General features: G+C 41.5%; 1 protein-coding gene across 2 annotated transcripts in view; it reads left to right on the forward strand.

Moving 5' to 3' along the window:
- Positions 1-19,636, forward strand: part of DMGDH (dimethylglycine dehydrogenase) — a 74,538-nt gene that overhangs the window by 27,077 nt on the left and 27,825 nt on the right. For both annotated transcript variants that reach the window (XM_010834596.1, XM_010834597.1), the window contains exons 8-14: positions 5,285-5,454; positions 5,931-6,084; positions 8,079-8,244; positions 8,677-8,807; positions 10,532-10,749; positions 12,382-12,539; positions 15,030-15,089. In XM_010834596.1, coding sequence (XP_010832898.1) covers positions 5,285-5,454; positions 5,931-6,084; positions 8,079-8,244; positions 8,677-8,807; positions 10,532-10,749; positions 12,382-12,539; positions 15,030-15,089 — 1,057 coding nt within the window. The remainder of the gene's footprint in view (positions 1-5,284; positions 5,455-5,930; positions 6,085-8,078; positions 8,245-8,676; positions 8,808-10,531; positions 10,750-12,381; positions 12,540-15,029; positions 15,090-19,636) is intronic.

Raw genomic sequence — 19,636 nt, forward strand, 5'->3', positions numbered from 1 at the left:
ATTCTTAGGCCAGTACCACGCTGCCTTGATTATGGTAGTTTTTCACTAAGTTCTGAAACTGGGAAATATGACTCTTCCAACTTTATTCTTATTCAGTATTGTTTTATCTATTTGGGCTTCTCATATTTTTGTGTAACATTTAGGGCCAGCTTGTCAATTTCTCTAAAGAAGCCACCTAGGATTTCCATAGGGATTGCGTTTTTGTAGATCAACTTGGGGAGTGCTACCATCCTAACAATATTGAGTCTTGTGATTCACACACAAGGGATGTCTTCCACTTGTTTGTGTGCTGTGTGTGTGCTCAGCCACTCAGTCGTGTCCAACTCTTTGTGACCCCATGGACTGTAGCCCACTAGGCTCCTCTGTCCATGGGGATTCTCCAGGCAAGAATACTGGAGTGGGTTGCCATGCCCTCCTCCAGGGGCTCTTACCAACCCAGGGATCAAACCCAGGTCTCCCACATTGCAGGTGGATTCTTTACCAGCTGAGCTACCAGGGAAGCCCATGTGTTTAGGACTTTTAAAATTTCTTTCAACAGTGATTTGTAGTTATCAGAGTGTAAGTTTTGCACTTCTTTTGCTAAATTTATTCCTAAATATTTTTTTTTGATCCTGCAATTAACTGAATTACTGAATTATTGATTTAGTCAATACATTTTGTGAACCATTGCTCTTTATCTATGAACAAACAGACAGTATGCCTTGTCTCATGATATTTATACTTTAATAGAACACCTATTACTAAGGTAATCAGGAAGTTGCTTTCTTTAGAACACTATTTACTTATTACCTAGACACTGTATCTGCTTGTGTGGGGTTGATGTCGGCATCCAGCTCTGATTGTTCTAGTAATTTCCCCAGGTTGTAGACACTGTGAGGTGAATGGGAAGGACGACAGGTAGGGTCAGATCAAAGTGCCTCACTCTCTCTGACCAATCTGGCCTAATCCCAAAAGGTGTTATTGTTACTTAAAAGTTGAGATTGCTAAAATAGTTCTCACGGAACACAGTGGAATGCTTACGTCGACTACCCCTTCCAGCTTATACCAGGGATCCAGTCCATGGTTCTGAAGGCCAGCGGTTTCCATGTATGTGGCTGAGCACCAAAATCACCTGTTGTTGTTGGGTCACTCAGTCGTGTCTGACTCTTTTGTGACCCCGTGGACTGTAGCCTGCCAGGCTCCTCTGTTCATGGGATTTTCCAGGCAAGAATACTGGAGTGGATTGTCATTCCCTCCTCCAAGGGATCTTCCTGCTGCTGCTGCTAAGTCACTTCAGTCGTATCCGACTCTGTGCGACCCCATAGACGGCAGCCCAACAGGCTCCCCCGTCCCTAGGATTCTCCAGGCGAGAACACTGGAGTGGGTTGCCATTTCCTTCTCCAATGCATGAAAGTGAAAAGTGAAAGTGAAGTCGCTCAACGCAGGGATTAAACCTGAGTCTCCTGCATTGCAGGCGGATTCTTTACCACTGAGCCACCGGCCTTGTTAAAAAGCAAACTCTCAACTCTGTTCTTAGTTGCACGTGTGTTTCATCCTCCTTTGTATCTTACCTATGAAATTCCTATTATTTGTCATTAGAATCCATGAAAGACATGTTGAATTTGAAGACCAACAAGCAAACATATTCACATACAACCCCCTCCTATAGATTCTGATTCAGTAGTCTGGAGAGGAGCCCAGGGATTACACTTCAGTATTGTCTGTTATTCTAGTCCAAAGAATAGATATTTGCAAACTGTCTACAGATATGCCAGTGCTCATTTTCATTACCCTAGTCAAAGCTGTTTTACTTTTGTCCCAAATATAGCAAGTTCTCCTGCTTCTAGGCGACTAACACAGTGCTCCCCAGATGTTTAATGAGCTGTACTGAACTGAATCTGGTTATCTTGGCTTAGAACAGATTACAAACAGCAAATTTAAAGACAGGAGAGTGCTGTAAGACGTAATGCCTGACAGCTTAACAGTTGTTATAAAAAAGCAGACACAAGCACTCAGAAGGCATAGCAGCTGGGCCATGTAATAATGGGTTCTGCAGATAAATGCTAGACATAGAAGAAAAGCCTAACTCTTCTTTCCTCATCGAGTTCCCTTCCACTTCCATGTTATATATTACTTCCTTATGAAAATCTTATCCACTGGGCAGAGGCATACTCTGTTGTTGGTTATACAAGGACTCAACAGCCCCCGTGTATCACTTGCCTACTATATGCTTTAAAATGCCATGTCGATTAATTCTCCACCAGCGTCATAAAGTGTGCACATGAGGAGACTAAAGCTCAGGGTGGTTACGCAACTTGCAAGGTCACACAGCTGGTAGTGGCAGAACAAGAATTATACCCAGATCTCTCTTGCTCTATGCATTTCACTCTCAACCACTCTGGGCTTTCAATAGATGTTTCATCCATCTCAGCAGATGTGTTGTATGAGATTTTACATATAACTTAATGAGGGTTGTAGGGCTAAAGTTTGTGGAAATTTCCTTTTTGCTATGTTTAAAATGGATAACCAACAAGCACCTACTGTATAGCACACGGAAGTCTGCTCAATGTTATGTGCCAGTCTGGATAGGAGGGGATTTGGGGGAGAATGGATACATATATATGTATGACTGAATCCCTTCGCTGTCCACTTGAAACTATCACAACATTGTTAACCAGCTATACCCCAGTATAAAATAAAAAGCTTGAAGTTTTTAAAAAAATAAACACATTTTAACATAAAAATAAATAAATAGATTATATGCAGGATTCGCCTCAAGCAACAGCACTCTGCCCTATTTATTTACTCATATGCCATTGTTGAAAGATAAAGAACATGATGGTCTGGTGGTGAGTCCGCACGAAACCAAAGCACAACCCTGGCTATGCCCAAGGAGTCTGCCAAGGATATAAATTCTGTTATGTGTGTCTTGGCAGAAAAAAAAAGAAGAACCATTAAAGAAGTAAAGTCCAATAACAGAGTGTGTACTGGGGTCAGATGACTGAGTTTGTATCCTAAATCTGCAGTCTGTTGCAGTGTGACAACCTTATTTAACTCCTGTGTGCAGGTTGGTTTTCTCACTGGTAAAATAGAGTCACTAAAGCATAAATCAGCTGGTAGATGTCAGGGGGAAACAATGCCTGGTAAATGGTAAGCTCTCAGTTCAGTTCAGTTCAGTTCAGTCGCTCAGATGTGTCTGACTCTGCGACCCCATGAATCGCAGCACACCAGGCCTCCCTGTCCATCACCAACTCCAAGAGTTCACTCAGACTCACGTCCATCGAGTCAGTGAGGCCATCCAGCCATCTCATCCTCTGTCGTCCCCTTCTCCTCCTGCCCCCAATCCCTCCCAGCATCAGAGTCTTTTCCAATGAGTCAACTCTTCGCATGAGGTGGCCAAAGTACTGGAGTTTCAGCTTCAGCATCATTCCCTCCAAATGCCAAAAGAACTTTATATAGTTTCAAGTCTTGTAAACAGTATCTCTAGCTCTCAAAATAACAGTTGTAGTCACACACTGGAACTGGTTAAGCGAATAAACAGTTTATGCAAATAGTTCATAATTATTTTAAGCATATATTTAATTTTTTTTTTTGCTTTCTTGATACTTAGTGAGATTGTGGGTGATTTGGATGAGCCAAATCAAGTCTCTTTTCAAAATTATCTAGAGAAGTATAAATTGTTATCTCTTTATCCTGCTTAAGAAATGTCCTTACAACAAATATAAGGAAATATATCACTATAACAAATGATATAAATCATTTTTATAAAATAGTAAAATTGGTATCTTGTTGTAGAAAAAGGTAGTTAGCATTTCCAGTCTTTGCTAAGGTCCTCCCATGTTTTCAGAAGCGTCAGTGCTGGCTAAGTAGTTGTCATCTGGAGTACTGGAATTTCTTGCATTTTGATGTTTGCTCATGTGGCTCCTTTTTGCTCCTAGTCCTCTTCCCATGACTCCCTACTCATCCAATTCCTTGAAAGCTTCTCTTGACTTAAACCACAGATGAACCACCCGAGACTTTACCCATAAGAGTGAGTGGGTAGAACCTCACATGGGTGACATTAAACCCTGATTCCTCCATCTGATATAAAATTATTTGCCACTTATGTTCTTGGTCTTTTAAAAAAATAATTATTCATTTGATTTTGACTGCGCTGGGTCTTCACTGCTACATGGGCTCTTTCTCTAGTTGCAGCAAGTGGCAGCTCCTCTAGTTGTGGGGCACAGGTTTCTCGTCACGGTGCTTCTCTTGTTGAGGAGCATGGGCTCTAGGGCACACAGACTTCAGCAGTTGCAGCTTCAGGCTCTAGAGCATGGGCTCAGTAGTTGTGGCTGTGCTGTGCTGTGCTTAATCACTCAGTCGGGTCCGACTCTGCAATCCCACAGACTATAGCCCACCAGGCTCCTCTGTCCATGGGGATTCTCCAGGCAAGAATATTGCAGTGGGTTGCCATGCCTTCTTCCAGAGGATCTTCCCAACCCAGGGATCGAACCCAGGTCTCCCCCTTTGCAGGAGGATTCTTTACCTTCTGACCCACCCAGTGGGCTTAATTGCTCTCCAGCTCTGCATAAGATCTACAGGCATGCTCCCTGATCTTAGTTGCTTCCCAGATCAGGGATCGAACCTGTATCTCCTGCACTGGCAGGTGGATTCTTCACCACTGAGCCACCAGGGAAGCCCGTGTTTTTGGTTTTAAAGTATCTTCATGTGGATATAGACAAGCTAATCCTCCACACTGAGTGACTCATTGGCTGCAAAATACAGGAGCCACTGTTTCTCCCCTTCTTCCCCACAAGTCCCTGGGTGACTGCCTCTTTGTGTGCTTCTATGATAATGGCCCAAGTCCTTGTACAGAGATCGTTGCTAAAGGGACCTAAACTAAGCTGAGTCTGGGAAGGGATGGGTATGCCACACCAGTGTGCAGATATTTCTCTTGCAAGATTCATATTAGTGAGAATAATCATAGCTCAAGATAAGGTACCAAGCACATCTGCCTGTGTGCTTCCTTGCCTCTATTTTCCTAGAGCGAGATCCTTACTAGCTAAGAGTCATAGGCTATTTTACAGACATGCATCTCTTGAAACTGTGGAAACTAACTAGTTATCAAGTCAGGCACATTTAATTTGGATGCTTAAACTTTTTTTTTTTTTGAGGAAAAAGATGATAGTATAAAGATTATGTTGATTGTGTGTTCTGAATAGCATAGAACACTCCAGCTTTGAGGCCTTGTGAAATATTTGGACATGTTTCATTGCTGGAAAGTAATATGCGTTAATAACAGGGTATTTATTTCTATATTTGAAAGATACGGCATAATCCATGCTGGTGGTGTCGGGAAATATCTCAGTGACTGGATCCTGCACAGAGAACCACCTTTTGATCTGATAGAATTGGATCCCAATCGCTATGGCAAATGGACGACAGCTGAGTACACCGAGGCTAAAGCAAGGGAGTCATATGGATTCAACAATATTGGTAAGGTGCAAATTTACTGTTGTCTGTGAAGTGTGTTCAGAATTGACTTACAGCACCTCTGACTTTAGATGCTTTTTATTCTGTGCATCATTGGGGAATGGTTAGGGAGTCTAAAAAGCATATGCTTCTAAAACAAAAAAGGAATCTATGTGAATATATGCCTTTAATGTGAGGAATGCATCAGTGATTTTAACTTTTAAATCTATTTTTACTTTACCTTTGATGATCATTATAAATGATGGTTTTGGTTTCTTGAAAATATAAATTTAATATGTATTATATATATGCTTATGTATTAAGCTTATATATGTTTATTTTACATATATTCTGTGTGTTTGTGTGTGTGTGTGTGTGTGTGTATATATATATATATATCTTCTGGATTTTAAGTACTGTGTTTGCCATTTTCTGAATCCCTTCAGAATACTTTGTAGTTTTGGTTCTGTGCTATTAGAGTATGGGTTTTCCTTTTTCAGTTGGTTATCCTAAAGAAGAACGATTTGCTGGGAGGCCAACTCAGCGAGTCAGTGGGCTTTATGAAACCCTGGAGTCTAAGTGTTCCATGGGGTTCCATGCAGGCTGGGAGCAGCCACACTGGTTCTACAAACCAGGCCAGGACCCTGGGTACAGGTAAATGAGTGACTTAATCTACGCGTGGCTCAGACTGCAAAGTCAACTTTGGGAGTGGGATGGAGGGACCCTAGAGAAGCCCCGTATCCCCCACACTGGCTCTACAAACCAGGCCAGGACCCCTGGGTACAGCTAAATGAGTGACTTAGCCTACCTGTGGTTCTGACTGCAGAATGAACTCTGGGACTGGGATGGAGGGGCCCCAGAGAAGCATCATATCCGCCTCCCACCCCTTCACTCTACCCTATTCCAAACAGCACTGAGCCTTTTTCCATAAAAATAATTTCCGTGCAGTGGAGGCCTTAGTTTATCCCACGTGACACTGGCCCACATTAAGGACCCATGTGGCCTCGAGAAACCTACAATCGGCCCAAGTGAAGCGTCTGCTTGGAATTTTCCAATTGCTCAGAGGAACCTTCCCCACCCTCTCCAAGCCCCTTTATTTGGCCTTTAAAGGTTTACCTTGATTTAAGATGCCTGGTCAAATCACATAGTATGGAAACAGTGTGTAAATATGGATTTTCTGTTTATAAGGGAATATCTGAAAGCTACTGCTTTCTAATGTGTGTGCAATGAATTATGCAAATTATATGCACTGTTGATAAACTAGGGGGAAAGATCATTTACTTACTAATTTAGGTTAAGCTAAAACATAAAGCATATAACTGAAACAATTCTCTGATTTCCTCTGAAGTTGTTGACATAGTACTTGGATTGCATACCATCCTTGTATTTAGGATTAATAATGATTACATACTTTTTTCTCATGAGAAGACACAAACCAAAAGAAAGCAAGTTTTCAAGTTGTTACCTTTTTTTGACTGATACTTTGCTTATTTAAGCAGATTTTGATGTCTGCTTTACAATCAGACCTAAATGGTCCAAAGCATAGTAGTGGGCCAATTGTTGATTAATGAATTTGAACTCTGCAGTCAGCCAGTGGAGATCACCTGGGGGCAAAATACTGGCTTGGTTTTTTGCTAAGTGACCCAGATAAATGCCAGATCTATTCTTCATGTTGTACTATTTGGACCTGGCCTGTTTTTTCTACTATTTTAATAATTAAACCACTGAAAACATATCCTCCTCTGAAGTTAAAATACCACATTAATAGTCTACTCCATAAAGTAGAAAGGCCCCTGCATAATGAGTCAGTAGACCTTTGCTCCAGGCCCCGCTGTGTCATTAACTAGTACAAAGGCCTCAGAAATCACTTTGTGCCTTTTCTCTAAAAACGGAAGATACTGGGCCAGATGCTTGCTTACTCCAGGTGGCCAGCACGAGCATCACATGGGAGCTTGTTAGAGGGCAGCCTCTAGTGCCCTCCCCAGACCTGCTGCATCAGAATCTGTAACAAGTGCAAGTGACGAATTTACAGCAACACTTGAGAAGCACCAGACAAGATAGCTCTACCCCTCACATATTCTGATTTATGTCCCCCAAATTAGTATTTTTAAAATGCTCCCCCAGGTGATTCTAATATGTAACCAAGGTTGACAACTAAAGGACTGGGTGACTTTTAAGCTCTTTTTCAAATCTGAGAGCCCACATAGCCCACCTTATTTTCTAGTTAATTAATACTTCATTCGCTGGGAAATAGATCAAGGGATAGATAAGTAACTTAGAAAATCAGTTTCCAATATATATGTATGACGTGTAGAACAGGTGGCATTTTTCCCCCAAATGAAAGTGCCTAGACAAGTAGGGCTTGTTAGGGCTTCCCAGGAGTCTCAGCGGTAAACAGTCCAGTTGCCAATGCAGGAGATGTAAGAGACACACATTTGATCCCTGGGTCAGGAAGATTCTCTGGAGTAGGAATCTGGAGAGACAAGCCACTCCAATATTCTTACCTGGAAAATTCCATGGACAGAGGAGCCTCGTGGGCTATAGTCCATGGGGTCACAAAGAGTCGGACATGACTGAGCACACAGAGCTTATAAAAATGTTCTTATTCTGAATTTTTTTGAAAACAAATAACTTGTTTTGTGTTTCAGGCCAAGTTTTCACCGCACAAACTGGTTTGAGCCTGTGGGCTCTGAGTATCAGCAGGTTATGCAAAGAGTGGGGGTGATTGACCTGTCACCATTTGGCAAGTTTAACATCAAAGGCCCAGACTCCATTAGACTGTTGGACCATCTCTTTGCAAATGTTATTCCCAAGGTAAATAACATTATAGGGGTAGGGGTATAAGGTCCAGGATCCTGGCCTGCTTCATTTTCTATCCCCTCATTTTCAAAAAATTATTTCAATTCACCTAATGATTTCTGTATGAACATGAGAATTCTTCAACTAGTGAAGGGCATTCTAGCTAATTTTCAAATTTAAATTTTTGTTGACTGAATTATTATCTAAGGATCATATGGCTTTGTCTAACTGTGTCAATAGGAACCCCCAGATTGGTTGAAATGTAATTTTTATGATCAGTAATTATAACGATCATTTAAACGGAAAACTTCAAAATGAATGGGTTTAGGTGTACAGATAGTTCACACAATTGATATAAAAGACTCAGATGCCTTACATGGTTGACACCCACGTTTTTATTTCCATATGGCGTTGAAAGGATACATAAGATTTTATTCTTTTCTGTAGGTGAGTTTTACAAATATAAGTCACATGTTAACACCAAAAGGTCGAGTATATGCTGAGTTGACTGTCTCTCACCAGTCTCCTGGGGAGTTTCTATTAGTAACTGGTTCTGGGTCAGAACTTCATGATCTTAGGTAAGTGTACATGTACTAAGAAAACTATATGCATCATAACTGATCCAGTCTTGCACCGAGGGTGCTTATGTTTGTGGGCTTTTTAATCAGTAATTGAAAATACAACTTAAAATCTTTAAACCTTATTGTTCTAAATAAATGTCATGTCATAGGAAATTACTCAAGTGAGGGTCCCTATAACCACCCCCCTCCCAAAGGTAAAGTGAACCAGTGGGTTTACTGGTTCTAATAATATTAGCTCCTATTTACTAGGGATCACTCATATGTCAGAACCGTTTTTGCACATTATCTCAGTAAGTTCTTTTAGTAGATTTATCTGCAAGGTGTTTATTATGCCCATTTTCAGGTGAGGAAACAAGTTTCGGTTAAAGTGACCTGCTCAAGTTAGTCTTGTTGATTCTGATGCCCACATTCGGTTCACGTTAGTGACTGAGCGACTTCACTTTCACTTTTCACTTTCATGCATTGGAGAAGGAAATGGCAACCCACTCCAGCGTTCTTGCCTGGAGAATCCCAGGGACGGGGGAGCCTGGTGGGCTGCCGTCTACGGGGTCACACAGAGTCGGACACAACTGAAGCGACTCAGCAGCAGCAGCATGTTGCCTCCAGGGTTTTCTTCTTTTTTCTCTTCCATACTTTGTGCTCCCTGGCCCATCACGGCGTTGAAATCATTGATTTGCCAACTCTGTCCTTCACATAAATCTTCAGTCTACTATTTAGTCTACTCTAAAATATATTGTCTTTAGTATTTGAAGAATATTTGGAATATTGTTGCTTGATAAACCTCTTACTCCAACAGACTCTCACTCTAGTTGTAAGGTGATGCAAATTCTATCCTCCTTTCCAAGATACATTAGGAGCCACCTTAGCCACTTAGCTTTGTGTCAGTCCAGATGATCGTTTTATGACAGACTTGTGTAGCTCCAGGGACTGCTCAGTAAATTATAAGCAAACCCTCTCACTGGCTTCCAATCAAGACTCAGAAATTGAAACCAGTCTTTAGAGTTTTAATCTTCTCCTTGTGATTGTCAAAGCAAGCATGTGTCTGGTGGCAGGCATATTATTAACCTTTCGCAGCACGATTGTGTCTCCTATGTATGGGTATTAGAGAAAATTTGGATTTAAATTAACTTCCCAAGATGGACTCATTAGTTTAAATGTAGTAGGGCTGTCACTGTTTGAAAAAATTTTGTGGCAGAGCTTGTTTAAATGGAAGGATCCTTCTGTAGTGTGAAAAATCACCCACATATTTGTAAGTGGGTAGCACGGCACCCCACTCCAGTGCTCTTGCCTGGAAAATCCCATGGATGGTGAAGTCTGATAGGCTGCAGTCCATGGGGTCGCTAAGAGTTGGACACAACTGAGCGACTTCCCTTTCACTTTTCACTTTCATGCATTGGAGAAGGAAATGGCAACCCACTCCAATGTTCTTGCCTGGAGAATCCCAGGGATGGCAGAGCCTGGTGGGCTGCCATCTCTGGGGTCGCACAGAGTCGGACACGACTGAAGTGACTTAGCAGCAGCAGCAGCAGCTTAAAAAGAATCATTTACTATCTCTGAGACTCAGTTTCCTCAAGTTTAAAAATTTGTTTATTATATGAAATGACACTCTAGGGATTTTCTGGTAATTCTAGACACACAGTATATCTTCAGAAAAATAATCTGTTACCAACATGTGTTATTCCAGCAAGATTTAACACAGTGTTTATGAATCTCAAATGCAGATGGATTGAGGAAGAGGCAATCAAAGGTGGATATGATGTTGAAATTAAAAACATAACTGATGAGCTTGGAGTCCTTGGCGTCGCAGGGCCATATTCAAGAAAGGTCCTACAGAAACTGACCTCTGAAGATCTTAGTGATAATGTTTTCAAGTTTCTTCAAACCAAGTCTTTAAAGGTTTCCAACATTCCTGTCACTGCTATCAGGATATCTTATACTGGTAAGAACTGGAAAACAACCTAGAGTAAGTCTCTAAAATTTAGAAGCACCCGGAAATGTGTGCATACACACATGTTCAGTCTCTTCAGTGTAACTTTGGAGGATGATTTCTCCTGCCCAAGTCTTCTGACAATTCTGTTTATCCACTCTGAGTCTGAGAAAGTCATTCTGCAGACTTCCAGTTGTGGTTCCAGGCCTGTAGCTAGCTGCCTACCATTCAGAAAGGTAGGTGAGAAAGTGCAAAGAGGATAGTTGTTGGAATAGCTGGAAGGGATGACAGAATGTTCAGGCCAGCTGATTCTGTGTTGTTGTTGCTCAGTCGTGTCTGACACCGTGACCCCAGTGGGGTCACCCACAGTGACCAATGTGTTCTGCATGTGGCATGCCAGGCTTCCCTGTCCTTCACCATCCCCTGGAGCTGCTCAAATTCATGTCCATTGAGTCGGTGATGCCATCCAACCATCTCGTCCCCTGTAACCCTCTTCTCCTGCCCTCAATCTTTCCCAGCATCAGCGTCTTTTCTAAATGAGTCAGCTGTTTGCACCAGGTGGCCAAAATATTGGAGCTTCAGCATCAGTCCTTCAATGAATATTCAGGATTGATTTCCTTTAAGATTGATTCCATGTGGGAGAATTCAAAATGGTCTCCCTTAGAGAACATCTTGAATGTGTCAGGCACTGCCCTTAAAGCATTACCCCTGTTCATCTTTCTTTCTGACTAAGTGCATTAGAGAAGTCTTCCTTGGCACCTAATGGCACGTAGTAGGTACTAGAAACAGGGATGAATGAATGCTCTCCAGTTCCCCACTGGTTCTCTGGACTCCCTCCTAACCTCCTCTAGACTCCTTGTCCCTTTGCAGAAGGAGTGCTAGGCGCCCAGCATTCACTCGGGTACGTGGTGCTCGTGTCCTGGAGAAGCACCGCGCCGTTAGCCCTTCGCCTGGGGAGCAAGGCGAGCACACAGTATAAAGCCCATAGCTCTTCCCTAGGCTTCTCTTTTCCCCATCCTCCCTCCACCCAACCTTGGAAAACTGGCGACCAGAATAAAACATAAGCAAAATAAAAATAAGCCTACCCTTTGAGTTGGGTTTCATTTTCTTTTCTTTTTTGCCTGTGGTTCTAATGGTGAATGAAATGACCAAGTAGGGGAGAAGGAGGAAGCGGGGGCCATTAGTAGCTCTGGCTATTCCACAGTTCAATGATTGAACATTCAAATAATTGTCATCAGTGGCCTGTATGTTTAAGCCTTGCGATTTGGGGCCAAGGAGTTGGGGGTTGAGATGTTTAAGCCTTGAACCCCTTATCTTGATAAACTTTGCCATGCTAATTCCTCACTTAACATTATGAAGCCAAGGTGAGAGGTAAGCTTAAGTCCTGAATTGTCTGAGTTGTCTTAAATGCTGCTCTCTGTGTGGGGGGTGGGCCAGTATTGGGCCCAGAAGCATCTGTCATATGGCAGGCTCCTTTGCAGTGCGGCTTGGTTGCAACTTTTTTGGGAACCGAGCTTTCATCACTCTACAGTGTCTATTTTGCAGAAATGGAACCTCTCATTTGTTGATGTGTTTTAGCTAATGCACATTAGACCTAGAGATTGTCATTCCTACTCTGGTGTGGCCCTTGTGGGTGTATTTCAGGTGAGCTGGGTTGGGAGCTGTACCACAGACGAGAAGATTCTGCAGCGCTTTACGATGCCATCATGAATGCAGGCCAGGAGGAGGGAATTGACAATTTTGGAACCTATGCCATGAATGCCTTAAGACTGGAAAAAGCTTTCAGAGCCTGGGGGTCAGAGGTTTGAAATGCTATCATCTTTATTAAAATTTTACATGTGTTGTATCTGATTTTTATGCAAGGGTTAGTTTAACTGTGTTAACATTGGCTCTGACTGTAAGAGAAAGAATGTATTGTAAGAAAAAAAATTTTTTTTTGGCCACATTGGACAGCATGCCAAATCTTAGTTCCCTGACCAGAGCTGGAATCCACACCACCTGCAGTGGAAGCATGGAGTCCTAACCACTGGACCACCAGGGAAGTCCTGAAAACTTTATTTAATTAGGGACAAAGGTTTTTCTCCTCAATTTCCCAGTTACAAATTCAGGGAAACTGTGATGTAATGTTTATTCTGCCTTAATTCCCCTTGCTTGGCAGAGAGCCCTGGACATCTGCCTCTGTGTGCTGACCTTGGCTGCCCCAAGGGAGCCTGTCTACCCCATGGGATTTGAGGACCACCTTTCAAAATTCTTCCTTCTCCTCTGTCATATTGTCTATCATCATTTCCTTCTTATTATGCACCTTTTGGGGAAGTAACAAGAAAAGCTGTCTTTCTGAGGGGCAAGGTTGGTGGTCTGGAATGTGCTGGTCCAGCCCACACCCACCGTTAATAATGAGAACTCAGGGTTTCTATTTGTGTAGTTACACGCCATTTTTATAGGCATGATGTCATCTACCTTCTCAGCTCTCCTTGAAGAGGGTATTATTGGTGATTCTTGGGCAAAGAGGTGGGAGTTATACACACAAGCACGCTAAGAAACAATAAACAACTTGGTCTAGATTGCACAGAAGTGTCCAAACAGTGGTTCAAACTCCGTTCTCTTATTTTATCTCCAATACAGCAGACTATCTTTAGATCTCAATTTTCTCAGGTCCACTAGTTGTTTTCTTGGAATACATTGAGGTTTTAGGTATGAGAGCTTAGATAAGGGACCTTTGTAAAGGGTGTACTTCAGGGTAGGGTCTCTGGGGTTTGAATGTATCCTCTACCACATATTATGTGGCCTTAACCCTCCAGAAACTTCACTTCTCTGTAAGAGAGAGACAGTCTTTATCCTACAGAGTTATTGTCAAGATTAGGTAGCCTGCAAAGTGCCTAGGACATAAAGCGTGAATTTGAGGGCAAAGTGGGTTTGAAAGCACAGGCAGGGTCCCTAGGACATTTAGATCAGGGGCAGAAGAAAGTGGGTTTTGAGGTGGACAGTACAGCGTCCTGGAGTCACTGAAAGAACAAGAGCCCTGGGGCAGTTGTTGCTTTACAGAGGATGTGCTCTGTTGCAGGGATCCTCAGCCTACCGGGGTGGGGGGCGGTCCTCAGAGGACGCTGCTGCAGGGAGAGACAGAGAGGACAGCTCTGCCTCCACTTTCCACAAGGAATGAGCCGCGTTTCTCTGCTCTCCCCCTTTCATTTCCTTCTGTCTTCATCCCAGCCCCTCTAATTTCCCAGCGGTGCCAGCACGCCCTCTAGCGTTATTACAGCAATCAAGTATCTGGACTTTTAAAATTTTTTCCTGAAATTCTGAAACTTTTTTTTTTTAATCAATGAAATATTGTCTTAAAAGTAGACTTTTTATCATAAAACACATGCGGGCTTTAGAAATGTCAGTGTGGTAAGGACAACATCTTAAAATCAACAAGATGGTATCGCATGCTCTAGTAAGCATGAGGTTTGGGGTGAGACACTGAGAAAACCCTAAGTAATAAATTCTCATCTTGTTTCTGGAATTTTGAAAATTTGAGCAGGTAAAAAGTAATCTTAGAGTTGCTCAAATTGACTAGGAAATATGAGTTCAAATTTTATATCATGTAAAACAAATTTATATTACACATCTAGGTCATGCAAAGGCTGTGTTTTCTTTTGTTAAGTTTGGCTACCTTTTATGGGGTTTAGATCAGTTCTCTTGGTACAAAAGAGACTGATGACATCAAAACAAACAAAAATCATGTCTAGTCCCAAATAATGGCTTTAGCTCCCCTTGAAGTATATTGTAATGATAGCCAAATTCAACCTCTCTCTTTTTTTTTTTTTCCCTTTTCCCTCTCCTGAACTCTGTGGAAACTATTTTCCTACCATATGCTTTTTTCCTCCACTTATCCTGATTTCTGGATGATTGCAAGATAAATAAATTACTTAATAATGTTTCAAATCACATTTATGCAGAATTAGTAGGTAAAAGCTTATGAGAATCTTGTTTCTGGGAAGAACATCATTGTTGTGGCATCCCTCAGACGTTTATTATACCAAAAGAGCCTTGGAAACTGGGAAACTTGGAAGCTGGGAATTTTAGCATCTAATTTGCTATTAAAATAACAGTATTTGCTGAAAGGCTACATTTGAATTTTAGATTAAAAAAATTACTTTAGAGGCCAGTTCACAATCTATATCTATGTCTAGCTGTCTATCCATATATTTCAAATGAAAAAGTATTCTCTTTAAAAAATAAATATGAAAGTGATGTTACTAAAACCACTTATACTTATCTAAGATTTAAAATGCATGTTTCCCTTTTAGATGAACTGTGATACAAATCCCTTGGAAGCTGGACTGGAATCTTTTGTAAAACTAAATAAGGTATGTTTACATTCCAAAGTGTACTTGAAATAAATCTTAAAACTATGCTGTTTCATGACAGAGCCATGCTTTAAAATTTAACCAAGTGTTACTTTAGGGCAAATGAGTTGAACATAAATAGTAAGCATTGCTTAAGTGCTTCATGTTAAGCTTTGTCAAAATTTGATATCAGTTCAAATGATTCTAATGTATGTGCCTGTTGATGCAAGAATCCATCAACATTGAAAACCAAATCTAAATTCTAAGATAAAAATCAGTAAGGATAAGATGTCAGCAGGCTGTCTTGTAAATCCTGGTGACTTGTGAAGTCACAATTAGCTGATGAGACATACTGCATTAATTGACTCTTCCTGGGTGCTCAGCAGCATGAAGCAGCCTCAACCAGCAGATCTGTCCGTCTACTTATTGCGCATCGTGCTTTGCAACATCTGTGTGTGAGCAACTGACACATTTCAAATATGTTCAGCATAAAAGTTATTACTGAGGAGACAACACAGGCCCACAGAGTCATAACTGATGCTGACATTCTAAAGTGAACCTGCATCAGTGGTTCTCAGATAGCATCAGTATCATCTGGGAGCTTGCTGGAAATACAAATCCTTAGTTCCCTACTAAATGAGGAACTGACTCAAACCTCAAACCTACTAAATGAGAATCCCTAGAGGTCAAGCCAAGTGCTCTGTGTTTTAACAAGCTTCAGGGGATTCCAATGCACCTAAAGTTTGAGACGCACCAGCCTGTACAATCATTGTGGAAAAGCCTATTATGAGACCAGTTTATTACAGTCTAGCTCACCTATTGCAAATCCTACAAATATAAACCAGGTTATCCCATTATGGACTAAGTGATTATGTCCCTCCAAAATCCATATGCTGAAGTCCTAATCCCTACGTGGTGCTATTTGGAGGTGGGGCCTTTGGGAGGTCATTAGGGTCAGGTGACATCATCCTTGGGGTCCCCACATTGGGGTCAATGTTCTTATGAGAAGGAGAGAGATCAGAGTTTGTTGTCTGCCGTGTGAGGATGTAGTAAGACGGTGGCTATCTGCCAGCCAGGAAGAGGAACCTCACAGGGGAACCAAACTGGCCCTGGATCTTGGACTCACCAGTCTCCAGAACAGTGAGAAGTACATTCTTGTTGTTTAGGCCACTCCATCTGTGCTATTTTGCTATAGCAGCCTGAGCTGATTCAGATACATATTAAGCAGTGTCTTAGTTACTATATGAGAACTTAGTGGAGGTAGTCAGTGGTGATATTGAAGGATAAGGACAGCAGCTGTCTTTGTTTAGGATATTTGTTAGAATTCCAAAATTCCTGTCCTGTCCTGCCTTAGGTGTTAATCAGCTAAAGGAAAAGCTGTTTTCACATTCCATGGAAATCTGTGAACACATGAATATGAATCAGGCTAAGGAAACTTTTTTAATGCCCCGAATCAGTTCCAAATTTTAAGCTAAGATATTAACATAAACATGTATATTTATGGCATTAGATTTTAGGAAAAAGAACCTCTTAAAGGATTTTAAAGGGACTATCTTTCTGTACATTTTCCCCATGACTTTTGTTTTTACAATGTACCATCTGCCTCCAGACCAGAGAAAGCAGGTTCTTGGAGTTCGGGCAGACCCTGGCAGCAGATTGCTCCTTCTTCTAACATTAAGTCTTGGTTTAGCCGTGTAAAACTAAGGATCAAAATGGCCTGACTCCTGAAAGCACTAAACTTCTGTTGTTGGTCACCAGTAGGTAAATAGATAACTGACTTCTTTGCTTCAGTGTTTGGGTATTATTGTTTGGGAATAAGGCACAGACAGTCTCTTCATGTTGTAAATGGATTTTTAAAACTCCCTTTATGATTTATAAGCAGGTGTAGTGTGACTTGCGTGTTTATTAGTTCCTTTAAATTAGTTCAGTAACCAAATCTCAGCTTAGAACTAAGTTAGTTGTTTCATGGATAGTGACTTTGATTTATGTTGTTTTTATGATTTCTGAATCGTTTGTTCTCATTTGGGTGTCATAAAGTTGATTTCTAATGCTTTCACCGGGTGAAGGTCCAAGGACCGGGACCTAATCAAGCCGGTGTTTTTCAGATGCATAACTCAGGTGGTTAGTGGGCTTCAGCCTAACCATAGCAATGCTTGCTAATTTCCAAGACAGGTGAATAGGTTGCATCAGCTTTGTTTTGAGCTTGTGTGGTGGTTTCACAACAATTTTATCTTGGTTCCATAGCAGTCTCTAGTGCAAAACAGGTTCCTGGAAAACTTACTTATATTACAAACTGAACCATGCCACTTGATAAGTTGGCTCCTGTGCCAGGCTGTTACCCAGCCTGGTTTCATACCTTTTAAAGAATAATATAATGCAAGTCCATATGGCTTTCAGAAACTGATGTTATATGAAAACCAAAGCAGCAAATATAGGAGAACATTTGTATTTAAAACAAAACCAACCCCCCAGATCCTGGCATTCTCCAATTATTATAAATCATTTCTTTCTTTTTTTAACCCTGCAAAGCAAATACGTAGACTTCCCTGCTTAGCCCTTCTGTGTCTGCACAATGGCTGTGTATGCCATAACATGAAGACAGATACAGAAATGCAGGCTGTATCAGAGCTAGGAAGATACCTACACCTCTTTATTTGAGGATGAGGAAACTGAAGCACAGAGAAGTGACCCAGGTGCTGTGCCGTGTGTGGCCCAGGTTGAACTCTGACCTCGCTGCAGTGAGTGCTTTCTCACCCACCACTTGCTCAGCCAGGTCCTTTCTTGTAACGGGCTTTGTTGTTGTTATTCTGTTGGTAAGTTGTGTCCAACTCTTTGCTACCCCATGGACTGTAGCATGCCAGGCTCCATGGGCTCCTCCAGGCAAGAGTACTGCAGTGGGTTGCCATTTCCTTCTCCAGGGGATCTTCCCAGACCAGGGATTGAACCCAAGTCTCTTGTGTTGGCAGGCGGATTCTTTACCGCTGAGCCACCAGGGAAAGCTCTATAAAGAGCTTATCAGCCTTGAAAAACTGCCCCCAAATTTTCTGGCAACATGTATCACAGAATTTGCATGGCTACATTTTGTCAGTCAGTACCTCCCCCAGTCATGTTTTTGTTATAATGAATTTTGTGTCTTGTGGTAGGATCAGAATAGCTGCTTTGGCCATTTTAAGAAGGAAGATGGGTGAATGAGGACATAAGCTAGCCTCATTAGGGTGAATTGTGTGCTTATCAAAACTGGTACCAAAGTAGGGAAGATAAAATTGGTGCACTGAAGAAATCTTAGATCGTAAAGATGGCATTTGTCTTCCTTAACTCTTAAAGCTCTCCGAGTCAGTCTCCCAGTGGTGCTGGCTTATGTGAAGCAAATACACCTGTGTGTACACATTCATCCATCTAGTCAACATTTATTAAGTACTATTTGCTGAACACTTTGCTAGACCACAGGTCTAAAAATTAAAGATATGGCTCCTGATGGCTCTTAGATCTCATGAAGCTTGAAATGAGCGGAACTTTAAGAACTAAAGCTGTAGGATGTATTCTTAACCTTGATTCTAAAATTAATTCTCTGCATGAGGTGGGTTGTGCAATAACACGTATGAGAACCATCTCTTGAAGAGATGGGAAGTGCTATGAGACATGTAAATACTGAATGTTTCCTGGGAAGTCTAAAACCCCTCGACCTGAAGCAAGTTATATCATTGTGCTTAATAGTATTATAATTTGTTCCCGAGGAAGTTACTTTCTGGGGAAAAAAGTTAGTGGTTTTTCATTGTTGTTGGAAATGAAAGAAGTGCATTAATTAAAAGCAAAAGGAAAATCAGCTGCCTTTGGTCAGAGTCATAAGTGTTCTTGGAATTTTCCTCTTGGAATTATTGAATCTATAAAACCCCAGCCAAGGGCCACAGAGGATCGAATACTAAGGGCGAAGTATTAAGATCAGAAGATTTTTTCCCTCATAAAATGCCCCCTGCCTTTTCTCTGTCTCTCCCTCTCTTGCTGTCTTGAGTTTCTCACCAGTAGAAACAGAATAAAATGTGATACATAATTCAAGAGGGAGGAGATATATGCATGTGCTATGCTGTGCTGAGTTGCTCAGTCGTGTCCGACTCTGCAACTCCATGGACTGTAGCCTGTCATCCGTGGGGATTCTCCAGGCAAGAATACTGGAGTGGGTTGCCATGCCCTCCTCCAGGATATATGTATACCTACAGCTAATTCACATTCTTGTACTGCAGAAACACAACATTGTAAAGCAATTATCTTCCAATTAAAAAATGTAATATTTATTAACACCAAATTGGAAGACAATATTACTTCTAGAAATTAGAAGGTCTCTTTGAGGAAAAAGGATTTAAAGCATAACCATTCAGTAAGCAAAGCCTAACCTAGATAGCATATTAAAAAGCAGAGACATTACTTTGCCAACAAAGGTCCATCTAGTCAAGGCTATGGTTTTTCCAGTGGTCATCTATGGATGTGACAGTTGGACTGTGAAGAAAGCTGAGCACCGAAGAATTGATGCTTTTAAACTGTGGTGTTGGAGAAGACTCTTGAGAGTCCCTTGG

The sequence above is a fragment of the Bison bison genome, unplaced genomic scaffold, assembly GCF_000754665.1.
Source record: "Bison bison bison isolate TAMUID 2011002044 unplaced genomic scaffold, Bison_UMD1.0 scf7180017864034, whole genome shotgun sequence".
Taxonomy (NCBI): Eukaryota; Metazoa; Chordata; class Mammalia; order Artiodactyla; family Bovidae; genus Bison; species Bison bison.